This window comes from Nannobrachium achirus (genome assembly GCF_963921795.1).
Source record: "Nannobrachium achirus genome assembly, chromosome: 5".
Classification (NCBI taxonomy): Eukaryota; Metazoa; Chordata; class Actinopteri; order Myctophiformes; family Myctophidae; genus Nannobrachium; species Nannobrachium achirus.
In genome coordinates this window covers 10,942,006-10,960,057 of record NC_137814.1, presented here as the reverse complement: position 1 = coordinate 10,960,057, position 18,052 = coordinate 10,942,006, and the positions used below count along the sequence as shown (strand labels likewise).

The 18,052-nt window shown below is 42.8% G+C and overlaps 1 protein-coding gene across 1 annotated transcript in view; it reads right to left on the bottom strand.

Moving 5' to 3' along the window:
• The window catches only part of LOC308284719 (rho GTPase-activating protein 29-like), a gene marked incomplete at its 5' end in the record, with an annotated part of 64,160 nt that extends 50,477 nt beyond the window's left edge, over positions 1-13,683 (bottom strand). The window contains one exon of the mRNA XM_080725440.1: positions 13,359-13,683. Coding sequence (XP_080581566.1) covers positions 13,359-13,683 — 325 coding nt within the window. The remainder of the gene's footprint in view (positions 1-13,358) is intronic.
• Between the last annotated feature and the right edge of the window lie 4,369 nt (positions 13,684-18,052).

Here is an 18,052-nt window from a genome sequence, read left to right as displayed (position 1 = left end):
CGTCGTGGATACCTGGCTGCAGCGGTGTCTTAACTTGCCTGATTTTGAAGGCAGCATTGGCGTATCCAGGGTAGGATATCCCAGACTACAACAGTAACAGCACATTTGTCAAATGGGGTAATTTCTTTTTTGGTTTAAGTTGCAAGCTAAATGATGATTATTGGAGTATACAGTACTCAGCATGCCTTTAGTAAACATTGTTGGTTTGTTTTGTTGTTATTCTTTTCATGCAAACATATATATATATATATATATATATATATATATATATATATATATATATATTTCTTTTTTTTCCCTTTTTTTTCCCCCCTTATAATTATTATTATTGAACTAAACACTTTTAATTTAATTATGATCAAAGGAGTTGTTATATTAGAAATGCCCTTGGTGGTCGTTTTAAAACAGACCTGTGCATGAGCAGCGAGACGGTGTTCATGACGAGCCTCCTCCACTTGTAACGGTTTCAATAACTCTAATTGTTTAATGATAAAAAAAAGGGCCAGGCCAAACATGCACTGCTGCGACAGGTTTCTAATCTGCCATGACATGAGCTGTTTGCCTGCAACCTGATCTGCGACAGGTGGAACCATTTGGTCAGGAGGATTCCATCTCCAAACACTCATTTCCTCCCCTGTCCAAACAACCGGAACCCTGCTGGGTGCCTTGCTGCCATCTTTCCCCCTTGCCTTGTTTGGAGACAGAGGAGGAGGGGCTCCAGACAATCGCTCAGACAGTAAACAGCAGGGCAGTCCATAAACAGGTGTCAAGGTGGTCTGGTGATTAGAGAAACTGCCCCGTGCAGCTGGAAAGGTCACAGGTTTGAGTCCTACAAGCAGCCAGTGACATGAGAAAAACAGCCTGCTGCTTGCTCCTCATCCAATGCTACCCAGTACGCTGTTCTCAACATGGGCTTCTGGGAACACCAGGGGTCCCTCAGGGGTCTCCAGGGGGCCGGTCCCCAGCTAAATGATTTATGGTAAGCAATATGAACCAAATGGACCCTTACAAATGGAGTCTGTAACTCTGAAAGTGTAGAAATGGGAACCAAATGGAATGCATATCAAACTGAGGGTCCTTGAAATTACAAAAGATATTTACAGACTTCACAGTCAAATGGCATAAAAACTGGGCTCTATGGGAAGTTGTGAACATTTTACAGTTCAAGAGTTAAAGGCCAACTGTGAAGGGGACTGTGACAGCGCCACCATGAGGTCAGTTTGAAAAAATCGGGTTCTTCCTTGGCCTATTGGGAGTGTGCATGCAAAGTTTCACACTGATGATCAGCCCAATGGTGCCCAAGATGAACTGCTTACAAACAGACTTACAGACACAGACAGAGAGACAGACAGACTTGCGATAGCGACAACATAATCCCCACCCTCGACCGTTCCGGTCTGGCGGGGATAATACATATGTTACATACATTTAGGAAATTGGTGTTTGAAGAGCTAAATCTGCCCGCCCCCACGTTTCCCATACTCCAGGCTGTAACGTCAGGAGTGGAAGGAGTTCCACCCTGGCAAACTCACGCAAGCTCCCCATAAATATAGTATTGACATATATTTTACATATTAAAAAAATAAACAGATAGGCCTATTTTAGTCTAGACATGTTGTAGTATGTAAATATCTGAAGTCGTCCCTTATCTGTTATCCTACCCTAAATGCGATCACCACCTGGAGCTTGAATGAAAATCAGCAGCACTCAAGAGTTTCTATAATCGACTAACACTGTTGCCATCCAAACTACGAGGCATATTTTGGGATTGTATATAAGTGTATGAACCAATCTAAACCTTACATTTTCTGTTTTCCCCAAGGCTGTCGCGATGCCAGACTTTTTGACGTAGCTGTCGCGTCTCTGCTGTCAACACAGTATCATCTGTCATACGGTGTGAAGTGATTCAAGTGATAATGAATTTTTCGTGTTGACAGACATTAAGTGAGTCACTAAAAGCAGGAAGTTAGTTGCAAAAGAAATGGCTGGACGGACGGTTCAGTGCACGTGGGTTACCTACGAGTACAGTGCAGTAATGCCTGATTGATATGTGGTGTCATGCCGTGTCGCACAATAAAAATAGGCAATGAATGCTCACTATGCGTCGCCGTGGGACACCGGCTCGCAACAACGTATAAATAACCCTTCATTCTGGATGATTCACCATGTGATGCAACTAGCTAGCCAAACAAAGGATGACAGTGTATGGTGTGGAAATGTGTCTTAGTGGCACTAATTTACAACTGTGTTGTCTGTTGGGTTTGACAGTAATTAATTATTCGATTTTATTTTTGCGTTCATGTGGGGCACAGATTGTGCAACAAGGGTTGGGCAATATGCACTAAATATCATGTCACAATATTTGTCTGACTTTTGACAGTACTGTATAATGCCTCGGATAAAGGCGCTATATAAATGCACCATTTAAGGTTCACGGTATTCAAAGGTATAGTTTTCCGTTCTAATTACAATATAAAATATGACATATTATTTGTGTCTTTATATCATTGTCGTGTTTCATTCAAAGGGGTCTATTTTCTTTCACTTTTTATTACTGATATACAATCAATCCTTTTTTTAATGCAGTTACAATTTCGGATACATGTGAAACATTTTCTTGACCGAATTAAATGAAATATTGTGGACGAAGGTACCGTATAGTAAAAATCCTTACCTTTGGATGACATTACATTATTTGGTATACTGTACCATCCAACCCTAAATCAATCATAATACAATTCTAGTAGGTGGCATACATATTGTACCTTACTTACAACACACAGAATCTGATGAAACTATCCCTGCCGGAGCTATATTTCATTACGCATGTGAAAACCGACTTGAGCAAATCTCAGTGTCACAACAATGGCCACCCAAAATAGCCCAGTTTTTTTCTGTGTGGTCTCCATTGTAAACTGCAGCAGGTCTGCCAACCAATGGCCGTGGACGGCGACGTCTCTCTCTCTCTCTCTCTCCCTCCAGCAGGAGCTACATGGGACCAATCCCACCCCTGGCTGTGGCCAATCACCCCAGAGCCAAGACCCAGAGATCTACAGCCCATAACCATAAATCCACACCCCAGGAAACACCCCGACCACAGGCTTGCACAAAAACATCCTTCAGCATCACAGAGGGAAAGTTACTGCCCAACAAATTTCTCTTTTCTGTCTCCCAAGGAGCGGCGAGCCATTAAAACCATTAGGGGTGAAGGATTCTTCTTTTTATTTCAAGTGATTGTGCCACCCGCAAGCACTGGCAAAGTGGCCACTTGGGTTGGCGCCGCGGCACTGGTTCTAAGGATTAGGGAGCAGGTTTTTGTGGTTAGCACAGCACTACAGTATTGTTGGATACATTTGTATCTAAAATCCTGGTTCTCTGTGCGGCTAGCCTGCTACGGGAGCGTTTCGCTGTTACTACGTGTCATCTTTTCGACACCCAAACCCAACCCTTACCCTAACCCTAACCTCCGTGCCGTGGGGTGAGTCGCTAACCCTCCCGACACTCCTTTGTCGAAATGATGGTCTTTCGAAAGAGCAATATTTCCCCGCCTGCTACAATGCAGGTTCGAGATACAAATCACAAATGAATGGCATCATGACATGCATGATGATATCAACAAAACATAGACAGTGTGGGTGTTGACCACACAAAAACATAGGCCTACGCATAAATACGCATCCACGTGCATGCATACAGACAAACAGACAGACAGACACTATCCCCTTTATGTGAGAATGCATTGTGTTCATATGATGTATGAGTGTAATGTGAAAACCAAATCCCATTGTACTCAGTGAGCAGCCTCTGCTCAGGTAGCCTATACAATACAGACATGCACCTCATAAATTAGCCTAATAAAAATGACATCCTGGCTTTTTTTGTGGATAGTTTTCTTTTGGGGTATCATAACCTGAGCCTTTCAAACCAACACAAACCATGATACAAACTTTAGAATTAAACAAATGATGTCCGACCTCCATTGTATAACCTGAGAGCTCAGCCATCAACATTCAGCTATAAATACAGGGGGAAATGCCTCCACAGGCCGGCCTACACGTTTCTTATTACACGAGTCGGTCTGCCCCGTTTAAACTGACTGTATGATTATAAAGTCTGGCACTGAGAGCTAGACAGAACAATGCAGTTCAACTGGAGCCCTGCCAGATCTTATCACAGTGTCAAGATGACACCGGCTGACTGTTGAGAAAAGCCATGGCATTCCTGGTTCAATGATGACGTGCTAGTCAGACAGATATGTTCCTCTAGTGCTAGTCAGACAGATATGTTCCTCTCCATTTGAAAGACGTCTCGTGTAGAGATGAAACAACCAGACCATTCAACGATTAACAGAAAATGAATCATTGATCACAATCCCTATTTTATACTTTTGGCTATTTGAAAATCCCCCCTCCCTTGTGAGTTTGTAGATCTGCTATTTTTAGGAACACCAAACTGTTCAATAAACGGCTTAACGATGCAAACGTTTCTAATACGTCGCGTCTCAGCATATAACTTCAACAACCATGTGCATGTGTCTTTGATCAGTATACAATAGTTTTTTCACTCCTGGGTAGGTTTGGGTTTTGTGAGTGGAATTTACCAACATTGTGTACTTTATTGCCTTATCTTACCAGAATAAACATAATAAATCCGATCAGTCGATTTCAACAATAATCTGTTGGTTCTCGCCATCACAGCTCCTGAAAAAAAAAAACAGGCATAAATTCCCCCGGGTGGGAGCAGAGCAAAACGCATTCTAGAGTTTTATGTGCGTTCAAACACAACTGTACAATGCCCACTATACACTGAGCAAATAAGCCTTCAAGCACACGCTCTACAAATATGCCCCAAGATGTTTGCTCAGCCTTGGAATGGCAACTGTAAAAGTGCTGGAGCGAAACGTGCTCTCTGTTGTCCTCCTTCCACTTCCACCTGAAGTTAAAAGAGCTCAACTTCAACCCTGAGCTTGCAGGAACAAAAGAGGCCCTCAAGGAACGAGGCTATCAGACTGTGTCCTGACCCCAATCGGCTGTTGTAAATGCAACAAAAGCCAGTTAAAGTCTAAAAGATATAAGCTCGTAGTTTCATCTGGCCCTGCCTGCGGGGCCTATACACCATCCATCCATAACTTCCACAGCACGCATTCCTAAAGCGTGCATTCTTCAACTTCTTTGGCTTGATAAATGGTAGAAAACCGCTGATCCGCTTGAAACTATCTAGAAAATGTCAATAAACTGTGGTTTGAAAAAGAAAAATCTAGATGAAATTCTCTTGGGTATGTTCCCTTGTGTTCACTTAACTATGCGAAACGGGAATGATTTATGTCAGTAGATGAGACCTAAAGCCTCCTGGTATCTGAATCTCCGCAAAAGCGGTAAGTTGAGAAATGACCGCGCTCTCCTTCGCTACGATAGGCTATATCAATAATGTGATATAAGCTACACAGTTAAATCTTTAGCGTCAATTTAACTCCAAATGGCACCAAAGGAACACCATTTGGTTGCATTTTTTACACTGAGATTTTATGGCGTAGCCAGCTTGACAGCAGCAAAAGTGTAGGTACATGCCGAGGCCTCCTCTCCGAGGAAATGCTGCTACCCAATTCTGTCATGCCTCCCCTGACATGAATTCCCATTGGACGTTTTGCAAGAACCCTCTCTCTCTCTCAAGCACTTGTTTTCCAAACATCTCCCCAAAACACTGGAACGAAACAAGTGACCTCGGCTAAGCATTTAGCCAGCTCCACGGCGTACTGTAGTATTGCACCGTTTGTCAAGGATATAGAGAAACAGGCCAAATGTAATGATTCATTTCAGCAGGAAGCTCCGTTTCTTTTCATACGCGCTCAAACCGCCTCACACCTACCGTCCGTCGGTCTATTGAAGGCGCTATAGCTACAAGTGAACATTTGTTCTAAAGGAATGCAAAGTATGTAGGAGAGTGGGGGGATGGGAAGGGGCTTGGCTGAGTGTGTGTGTGTGTGTGTGTGTGTGTGTGTGTGTGTGTGTGTGTGTGTGTGTGTGTGTGTGTGTGTGTGTGTGTGTGTGTGTGTGTGTGTGTGTGTGTGTGTGTGTGTGTGTACGTATTTGTATTGCTATACTTGTGTGAGCCAACTGTCCGCACAAGTATAGTAAAATTTGAGGAATATACATTGTGAGGACCGATTTCCTGGTCCTCACAAGAGAAAGGGTTGTTTTTTTTTAGGACAAAGACACATTTGGGAGTTGGCTTTAAAATTAGGAAAAGATTCATGTTGGGTTTAGGGTTAGGATTTGGCATTTACGGTTCAGGCATTGGAGTTGGAGTTAGGGTCATTTTGGGCTATTTTCAAAGGCGTCCTAAAATGTTGATGTCCTCACAAGTATAGTAATACAAAGATGAATGTGTGTGTGTGTGTGTGTGTGTGTGTGTGTGCGTGCGTGCGTGCGTGCGTGCGTGCGTGCGTGCGTGCGTGCGTGCGTGCGTGTGCATGCACGCGTGTGTCCATGTAGAGGGCTGCCTTTTCTTCCTGATTAAAACCATTAGCCAAGCTGTCTTTTTCCAAAGTAATGCAGATTCATCTTGAACAGTTTTGACCGAATAAATTACGCTAACATTTTTATTTTAGCTCTGTTCCCATACAGGCCAACAATAACGATCACGCGTTAATTACTAATTCTATGACTGTTTTACTGCTATTGTGCTTGTGATGCAACATTTCAGCTGTTGCAAGGTGCTCTGTTACAATTTATACACAGGGTATAAATTCAGAGTTGCATACCGAAAATAGCAGCTTTACAAGCTCATGGGTTGCATCACAGCGAGCGGGTTGTAAGCTTGTAGATCTGCTATTTTTGGCATGCAACACCCGTCATAAGACAAACAGTATAAATCTGGCTTAACAGTTCAATCCCTGACATACTGCCACAGCTCTGCCGTGCTCCACCGTGTCACACAAATAAAATATGTGCAGCAGAAAAGACTAATTTGGGCTACACTTGGTCATGAACTTACTTTCAGCTGGTAAAAGGTCAATAGAACTAACTCAACCCTATTCAGCTCCTATTCATCGGTACCACCATTTTTCATGGTTGTAAAGAAAGAAATGATAAAATACCATGACATATTCTTTTACATTCCTTCTTCTTACCCATTAAAACCAGGAAAGCATCCGTGCCATTTTAGATTTTAGCATTGGCCGATGTACAAGCCGCGCTGCGAGCTTATACATCTGCTATTTTTGAAAGGTTTCGAAAGATCTTGAAAGTTTGACAACTACTGATTTAGAAGGCATTTGTAGAATCAGCCTCAGGTCTTAATGGGTTAAATATGAATGTTATTATTACCATTAAAACTGAGTGTGCCCCAGGTCAACAGGTGGGGAATTGGCGGCATACATCTTTATGGAAATGAAAACCAGGTAGCGGGCTGAATGATGTCCCGTGGTGAAATGGGGTGGTGGTGGTGATGGAGGAGGTCAGAGGTCAACAGGGGTTTGGTGGGAAGTGTGAGGGGTCAAAGGTCACCTGGAGACCACAGTCACAGCTCATAACGTTTAGATACAAGTTCTCAACAGTCCTGAAAATGAAGGCCCAGCCCTAACTAACTGGGCCCTAAGTAGGCCGGCCCGACTAATTAGCATACATTTTAGACCCTAGCCGGCTTATAACACAGTGTTATACCTTTTCATATACTGTAGCTCACACTGAGTGTCCAATATGACGTGCCTAAAGTGTCAACATGCACCACTTGGGAGGCAAGAGATCAAATGCACAAAATGGGTCACCATGGCCTCTGCCCTGGTCTGACTGGGATCAGCCAGTCTAGAGAGTGGATCAGTGGATGCGGACATGGTCTTCTGCTCCCAAAGATAGATTCACTAACATGGGAATCAGAGTGGCCTACCCATAATAAAACCATGAAGGTTTGGTATGTCCATGATTTATGCCAAGTTGCCAACTAGTAGAGAATGGCAAAACAAGGCTATTTGATACAGCATTTATGTGAAGGAACAAATACATTTCAGCACCCAACCGGACACAGATAGGAAGTAGGCAGGTTCTAGAATAGGCAGGCTTTAGACCGGATCACACTGGTTATTTCTGAATGAAAACCAGGCTTTCCTCCACAGTGAAAAGCCTATAGTAGTGACTGACTACTACTTGTTGCTTTTATGGTCAGAGACACTGTAATCTAATTTACTCAAAATCTCCAACAGATAGATGGTATAATGGTGTAAATCAACACCGCGAGGCCCCCCACGCGACCGGCGGGGGAACCTGTAGGTGTAACTCTGTGGGTGTGATGGATGCCATGGTGGGTCTGGCTTTATGCCGGCCGTCACTGATAGGATTCCCCCGCGGCTCTCGGTCAACCCCGTCGTGCTGTGCTGTCTGCGAGCGCTGCGCTATCCTCCAGCAACACGGGGCCCGTGGTGACGACGTCTCGGGAAGAAAAATAAGCATTGTCTCACACTGCTTCTGCTACATTCTTCACTGCGAGAGGAGGGAGCGGCGAGGCGCGCACTAAAGAGACACAGTCAGTCAACCCTCTCCCCGGTGTCTCTGCAACGGGAATGTGAGCCTACTGTATACAGACAAGACCCCAACGCGGCATCGCAGACCTTCTAGGAGGGATAAGAACCGCGTCAGTTCACACCGTACTCCAGTGACAGAGCTGTCCAAATATGAGAAGAATAACATGAGAGCTGGCATGATGTGCCTCGCCTCGCCCCTTCTACCACCGCACGTGCGCACGTGCGCACACACAAACACACACGCAAGCGTGCGCACGCACGCACACACAAACACACACACACACGCAAGCGCGCGCGCACACACACACACACACACACACACACACACACACACACACACTCACACCCCCTCCTCCATCATTCCTGCTGTTGTCAGCTTTCTTCAACCACATGGAACCCTGCAGTGTTTGCAGTGGCTGTTTTTGCTTGCACGGTAAAGAGCTGACACAGGCTAACAGTCACACATCATAGCATGAATGTATGGGTGGTAAGTTACCACTAAACTAACCTACTGCTTTCGCCCCTCTAATGTAATATAAATCTTCATGGTATAAATAAGTTATTCATCTCTGCACGGAAACAATGCAACAATGCAATTTGTTTGTTTCATTAGGTAAAGATCTCTGTTACAGTTTGCTCCGTTTGTCAATCTATTATCTGACATACTTCTTATCTTTGGCTAGAGAGCTTCTTACAACCAGGAGTTGCTGGTTCTACCAGACCAGGATGACCATTTCTGACCCTTCAGTCATAATAACAAACAAACCATTAATCGTCCAATCCAATAACAGCTGCGAACACACACACACCCGCGCACACACACAAATCTGTCTGTCTGTCTGTCTGTCTGTCTGCATGCACACACGCACACACACACACACACACACACACACACACACACACACACACACACACACACACACACACACACACACACACACACACACACACACACACACACACACACACACACAATGAACAACACCTCAACCACCTGGGAAAAAGAGATAGCTTTCACTAACAAAGGATCATAAACATTATCACCTCGACCTCAGTTGGGCCAAGCCCTAGAACGTGACTGAGCGTGGTACAGCAACAATGGTCATTTCCTTTGGGATCACTGGTAAATTCATGTCAGAAGAGAATTTTGATGATATGTTGCCCTTCCTCTTGCAAAACATTAACATTATTCAATCATCATTGGTTAACGTGTGGTTACAACTGTAAACAAAAATGTCTGCTTTCGATTAGAGGACCGATTTACAACAAAAAATATCACATATCCTATGTTATTCCTAAAATGTTAGACAGTACGATTCAATTGTAAACAATTTTTTCCATCCATGGCTGTTACTGTTAAGTGTTTTCAATGCATCAGCACACTCTCAATCAGGTCCGTTAGTAATTATAGGGCTGACTTTACAATAAGATCATGGTTGCTATACATTTAGTTAATTTGGGTATAAATCAAACTCATGATGAATAAAAAAAATAACACAGTTGATTTTTGGTTTGATGGTTTCTACCTTGAGAGTAAACTGTTGCTAGATGTTGAGCTGTCACAGAATCCTTTCTGGGATGGATTTAGTCTTTTCTACAAAATGGTGTGCAAGCTAAGCAAGCGCATTAATGTTAAGTAGGGCATGGCTGAAAAAAGCTAATATGTGCTCATTGTGCTGAGTAAACCTTCATTGGATAAATACAATGTCAAGAAACGTTTGTGTATTATAAAATTATACAAAGTGGACCACATATATAATAGACCTATGTTTGATCAAAAGGACTACTAGGCTATACAGTATGTTTGAATGAAGTAACACAGACAGAGTTGACAAAAATGTATAAAGTCGAGGACTTATGTTTGTAGCATTTCCCCACGATTATTTTTTAAGTCCACTTAATGACCTTAACATGATTGAAGCTAAATGCAAATAGAGCAGAATCTTTAAGTAAACAAAAACTGAATGTTCCCTTTGCTAGAACAAATGTGCTGTAATGCAAAATCAGCATAGAGCTAAGCCTTTAAACTAGCAAAGTGACCAGTGTGTGTCAAAAGTAAAACATATTTCCAAACTCTCTCTCTCTCTCTCATGACCTACTTCCATCCATGTCCCACCTATTTTGGCCTCTGGATGTGGTAAGAAACACCTGGTTTGGGTTTTTCAACCCCCCAATTTGAAGAGGTTATGGGAAGATGGGAGGATGTGTGGTAACATGAGAGCTAGACAAATCTAACTCTTAGACCAATTTAGGTTTGGTTACCCCGCTAAAGGAAGAGATTACAATTCAATATAACATCCTGCATGGATGCTAAAAGGTTGTGTGTGCACTGTGCAACAATGTGCTTATTCGAACCAGATTTAGCAATTTAGGTCCATTGTGCCATGGCATAGACTAATCCCACTTAGCTCATGCATATACATGCAAATGGGACTTACTTATGGATTATGGCACAATGGACTTAATTACGAAATCCAAGTGAGAACACCAAACATCTGAATAGCATGTTCATTAACTGCAACACAGGTATTGTGTGATTTCTAGGCTGTTTCCAGAGCCATTAGACTTCACAAACAATCACAAATAGGACGATATTTTTTAAAACAGTAGTGGCAAAGGACACACATGGTCTTGGTATGGCTGGTATGGTCGGTGTATGGATGGTACTTTAACTCAGTGGTTCTCAACCTGTGGGTCGATAACTTTCTTCATTTATTTTTAATAATTATTTGGGAAAATGGAAAAAATAATTATTAAAAATAAATGAAAAAGGTTGGCGTATTAGGCTCACGTATTAGGAGGGTATTATGAGTCACCAGGGTGTTTTTAATGAATCTATCATGGTTAAAAGGAAGTTTGAAGTTACAATGGGTGTGTGTGGGGAGAGGCCCTGGGCCTGGAGGGCCTGGTAACATTTACATCAAATATCTAAATATCGAATCAAGCAAATTAAAAACTGTTCAGGGTGTTCATAAAAGCCTGATTAGACGATGAAATTACCAAAAGTTTTTTTGAAAGTGAAATATCCCTTTAAGGACTTTCAAGACCTTTTTAGTACCTCTGGTCAAACAGGGGGGCGCTCTCCATTCCGACATGTCGCCACTCCGACAGTGACTTCTTATTGTCGGAGTGGCAACACTTCCATAGAGGTTAAGGTTAGGGTTAGGGTAAGAGATAGGGTTAGTGTCTGTCGGAAAGGAGACATGCACCCGGTCAAAAATTGGTAAAATTGTCAAATATTGGAGGCAGAAATTGTGAAAATAGCAGATCGAGGCGTTGTGAGCATGTAGATCGGCTATTTTCACAAATGGACTAGATCGAGTCAAACTAAATGTAATGCCAACTCCTACAATTTCAAGTGCTTGTGCAGGGTAGGGGGTCCCCAGTTAAAATATGATTATTTTGGGGGTCGCGGCCTGAAAAGGTCGAGAACCACTGCTTTAACTAACGACAAAATGCCATGCATCCTCAGAAAGACAACAACACTAATGAGCCCTAGTGTCATTGAGAGATCAATAACACGCGGGACTGTATGACATGCCATCTGGATGACACATGGCTGGGAGAGATATTACGAGAGCATATTACGAGATGATTCCTATGCCAGCCCAACTCAAAAACAAGCCGCTGTTCATAGGGAGGCAAATAAGCGGAATGCTTCAGTGACGGCTCTGAGCAACACTCAGCACGACACAAGGCATGGATTATTCACAGAGGGTCCACTCCTCCAGCCCAAGGAATGGGCAAAACAACTCGCTCACTCTCATTCCTACTTGTGTGTGTGTGTGTGTGTGTGTGTGTGTGTGTGTGTGTGTGTGTGTGTGTGTGTGTGTGTGTGTGTGTGTGTGTGTGTGTGTGTGTGTGTGTGTGTGTGTGTACATTCCCACACGTAGATCATGTAGATCTGAGTGCACGTATGTGCAAAAGACATAGACTAAAATCACGTTCACCCTTAAAATGACTTCAATTGAGTTCAATAATATTTTTTTTTTGTATTTGTCGCACTCCGAAGATAAAAAATTGATTATTGTAAATGTACCCCCATTGATTCCGGATGGGGATCCAAATGCATTTGGGTCCCCATCCGGAATCAATGGGGGTACATTTATTGTAATCAAATGACTGTCTTAGGAATGCGACAAAAAACAAAACATATTCTAGACTTGAACTCAAGTCTCCATGGCATGACTAATAAATAGAAAAAAAGTCATTTTGGGGGTGAACTACTCCTTTAAGTATCCTTGGACTGTACTTTCATTGTACCTTCCTACAGGCGTACAGCTGTGTCAGACAGTGACCAAACAGACTAAATTGTGTTGTTGTTTGTGGCATGTACCGTACCCACTGATAGACGCAAGACTGCAACATGACAACAGAGGTATAACAAAGAACAGAGACTTGGCATACTTTTTTCCTCTGTTGTGTGACGTTATCTCCTTCTGTCTTGTGTTTCACACCTGCAACTTGCCTTTGTGTGGTGTTTCGTCTATGCACGATGATGACCTGCAACACCCTTATGTTAAGAAACCGCAGCAGCAGCAGCAGCGACCACCAACCAACCAACCACCTTGAATACATCATGATGCAGCTCTTCACAGCAAAATCCTTGATGTATCCACTTGTAACTCCGAGACCCAGACGAGATGGGTAAGGGTGCCAGCTGGCCTACTGGTCCAGGCGCATACCACTTAGGCATTGCCACATAGGCATGGATGCCTGGCGGCGTCGACCTTTTCCGCATGTCACTCCCTATCTCTCCCCCCATATACTGTCAGTCTACGGTCCTGTATCCAATAAAGGCGAAAAAGCCCCCCCAAAAATCAAATCTTTATAAATATCTCACCTTTGCACTGGAAGGCGTCCTTGAGGTTGAGCAGCACGTCGGCGAACCGGCGCACGTCGTTGACCAGCTGCATCACGTAGTCCGGGTCCACGCCGGGGACCCCCTCCACCAGGCGAGCCTCCAGCCCCATGCTGCTCAGAGGGTTGGACCTCTTGGAGCTGCGGCCCATGTCCCACGTCTTGGTGGAGCCGGCCGACAGGGATCCAGTGTGGGAGGAGGAGAAGTGTCGCGGCGGCGGGCCCTGGGCGCGCTTGATGATCCCACCGCCACCACCGCCACTGCTACCGGCACCAGCACCGCTGCTGCTGCTGCTCTTCCGTAACATCCCGGCGGAGGACGGGTGGTGCTCCTCGGGCCCCCCGGGACACCGGGCCACTCCGGCCGGCCGGAGAGTGGTGGCGCTCCCCCGGCTGAGCTAGAGATCACTCTCCCCCCCAGCGGGTCCCCGGACTGTCCGCGCTAGTAGAGGTGCAAAGAAGAGTGACTGTGAGCTGCATGGGGCGGGCAAGAGTCAACACAAAACGGAACAAACACTCGAGACAAGTCAAACACTTTAGAACAGTGGTTCCCAAACTTTTTAGCTTGTGACCCAAAAAATAATCAGACGTTTGCCCGGGGACCCAACAGCTTGTAGATCTGCTATTTTCACTACTTCTTAATTATTTTATTTTCTAAAATGTATGGAATTTGTTTTAAAATTGATAAAATAAAATAAAAAATCTAAATTTTAATTAGAATTACTCGAGTCGTGACCCATACAAATTGGACCGAGACCCACAAATGGGTCCCAACCCACAGTTTGGGAAACAGTGCTTTAAAAACAAAATAAATCAGTAAATAAGTTGCTATAGCGCAGTCTTACCGTGTAAAATGTAAAGCAAACATTAAAACTTGATACTAGGCTAAAGTTCCAAAATACACTTGTAATAAATAGAGATACACTTTAAAACACCAAAACTATTCAAATACACGCCAGGATGCTCCAAACAAACGATGAAGCCTAATAATAAGTCTAAATCAGTGGTTTTCAACCTGTGGTCCGGGGACCACCAGTGGTCCGTTGTCTGATGGGGTTCCAGGTGGTCCCCAATTAAATGAAGAGTTGGTAACCAAATGGACCCTTATAGATCTCTTGAGAGCGTAAATGTTGTTTTGATAATAATAAAAATCTGCATTACTTAATTCACAAGAAGTCTACACAATGAATGAATTAGAGAACGTAGACGCATTGTTATTTTGTTCAACGTTTGCCTGTCATCTCTCTCCTATGGGCACCAACATCAACACCGCATGGAATTGTGGACAAAATCTTGTCCAACGAAAACAAAAGGTTTTGGGTCTGAGAGGCTAAATCTCATCAAATGGTGGTCCGTGGCTTAAATGCCCAATAAACAGTGGTCCTTGAATATGGAAAAGGTTTAAAGACACTGCTTTAAATCAGTGTCAGTTAACTTATAGTTATATATCTTCCTCCATGATAAGTGATGCGGTGGCCGCGGGACGAATGGACCCGGCCAGGCCGGTCTACAGTAACGTTATTACGGCGTCGTTCGGTCAACTCGCCCCGCTGGCATTTCATTTCACTGGAGCACATTCAAACGTAGCACTATTAAAAACAACAATAAAAGACAATTTAAAAAACAACATAACACACACACACAGAGACACACACAGACACACTATTACACACCTGCTTGGCAGCTTGCTGACATGGTGACGACGAGATACTTCTTCTTGACGGAGGTTTGAGTTGAATGTATCCAGTTTGAGTGAGAGGTTGGTTGGTAGGAAGTTGTTCAGAAAGGAACCGAACAAAAGCAGAAAGAAGAGCCTCGCCTCCTCCTCCTCCTCCTCCGTTCACTTCACTGTTGGAAGAACTGGGACTGTACGACACACGCGCGCGCGCGCACACACACACACACACACACACACACACACACACACACACACACACACACACACACACACACACACACACACACACACACACGCACGCACAGCAGAGCCACGAGCCGTTTACTATTCCGTTGTGTCACGTGACGGGCTCAGACGCTCCCCGATTGGTTGTGGCTGGTCGCCCGCTAGTGGAAAAAAATGCCTACTATACTCACGTTTTGTATTTTTGTATCAAGTTTTTGTATCAATATTGCAATGTGATTAATTGATTGATTTATTGAATACGTTATTAGAAGTTTGAGGAAATGTACTGTTTCATGACAGAACAGTTCACTGGTGGTAGCCTGGCCAAGCCTGTCACACGGTCAACTGTCCAAAAGGATAAACCATATAACTCTATGGTATAAACACCTCAAGAAAGCTTTTGGGCTTGTTGTTGGGTCCTTTTTAAACTCATGGGTCTATAACATTGAATGAATGACAGACAGAATAGACTCTTTTAAGTAAAAGTCCGGAATTCAAAATGTACTTAAAAGTACAAAAGTAATGGTATCAAAATCAAGAAAAGTAAAATAAGTCATTATTCTGCAGAATGTCCCTTTTCACAGCATTGCGAGCTTGTAGATCGATTTCAAATGGTCGAAATATCTATAAAGGGCTGTGGGCAATGTTTAATAATAATCAAAATCTGTAAACTAATTGTAGTGGAGTAAAAGTAGGCTACAATATTTGCCTCTGAGATAAGTAAAATTGGAAATAGCTACTCCAGTAATGTATAAAAACTCAAAATTGTACTTAATGTAGGCTACGTAGTTTAGTTACTTTACACCACTGCTAGCCAATAACAAGAACATATCTACAAGCCAAAGTTGCACAAGATAGGCTACCTCTTGCATGAAAGCTCGTCAGAGCAGTTTCTTTTTATATAAAAATGTTAACAAATATGTTTATTTAATTGTGATTAAATGATTAGTAAATACTTGAATGACTAAATAAATAAATGTGTACACAGTATGAATAGAACCCAGAAACCATGTGGTCTTCTTCAGTGTCATTGCTGCCCTCTAGCGTGCACATGTAGCTATTGGCTCATTGCTGTGGGTATTATTCATGTGTACTTTAGTTTAGGTATACATAGCTTATTTGTATGCACAACAATTAATTCTAGGCTACTTTCATAGACCCTCACACAAAAACATGCAGTAGTCCTGGTTTCTATACACCCCCTCCCCCTAGCCAGCCGGGTGTCCCCTGGCGCGGCAGGGGGAGAGTGAAACCAGGACTACAGGTTAGGTAGTCACCGGGTGAGAAAAAAATGGGTTGCAAAACCGTGGGATAAAAAACATTAAAAAAAATAAAAAAATACCATTTTCTTTTCTCACAAAAAATAAAATAGGCTATATATTTTAAAACCTTTCTATTTCAAGACAAACAAGCAAACACATCTAAGAAATTCCATAAATAAAATAATAATAATTAAAAAGTGGTGAAAATAGCGGCTTCGTGCCACGTTGAGAGCTTGTAGATCTTCTATTTTCACTAGTTTGGGCCCTGGGGCGAATGTCTAATTTCTCTTTTGGGTCACGGGCTAAAGCTAAAAAGTTTGGGAACCACTGCTTTAGGCTACATGTAACCATTTTATGGTATTATTATATTAACATAGCAGTTTGAGCAGACAAGCCATTTATTTTCCCATCAAAGCTTAACACCAAAGTTATCTCAATTACTTTTTTCCCTTCTTCTTTAAATTAGTTTTTGGGGCTTTTATGTCTTTATTGATAAGACAGTAGAAAATGGGGAGAGATGGGGATAGACATGCAGCAAAGGTCGTCGAGAAGGGATTCGAACCCACGACACGCTGTCAGGCATCAAAGCCAATGTGGTATGGTATGCCCCTGGACTGCATTCCAGTGGGCGCCCTTCAATTGGAGTTTCTAATGTTAGAATGGGACATATACAGTCAGCAAAATACATTTCCCATTACATTGAAGACCTGAACTGGACTGAATGAAAACAAAGCACTCCCTTTTCCTGGTTAATCAGTGTTTTGTCTTTATTTTAATATACAAAAGATGGATGTACTCTCATCTAGTTTATATTTCTAAATGTTTTAGCTCACAGATAAAGTTACCATTCATCCATTTTTTTTAGTGAAATAAACACACTCGCACTCTCATCCAACACACAAGCATGTCACTCTTACGGGAGATATCACACAAGTCACCCCCAACATCCATTCACACTACAAGATAAATGAACGATAAAAATCGACTGTAAATCAAAAAGGATTTTTTTTCACAGGATTCAAACATGAAAAGGAAGAAACCCTTTACATTTGTCAAGTAAATATATATACACACACGATACTTGGTACTTTTTTTTCTCTTTTTTTTTTTTTTTGAAGATGAGATCCTCTCTCCCGTGTTATTGAGAGTTCTACTAGAGGTACTGCATGAGGTAACGTTTTTATTTCTTTTTTTTTTCAGAAGAGCTGGGTCTAAAGACAGCATTCAAAAGGAAACACCCGTCCAGTCAATGTCGGACTTCCTTAATATGTTCATAGTTGTCTAGCACAACGTGTGAAAAGCACCTTGGGTGGCATTCAGCTCACGCTCCGATGGAGATACGCAGTCTAGGTTAGGATCCGCACAGAATTTCTGGTCCTGGGGGCCCAGAGTGCTGCAGTTTTCCCCATTTCTAGTGGTCTAATATGGAACTCGTGTACACCAGAAAAAGGAAAAAAAGAAATCAATCAAATAGCAGAAAAAACTAGCAAAAGTCTAGGTTCCCAGGACAGT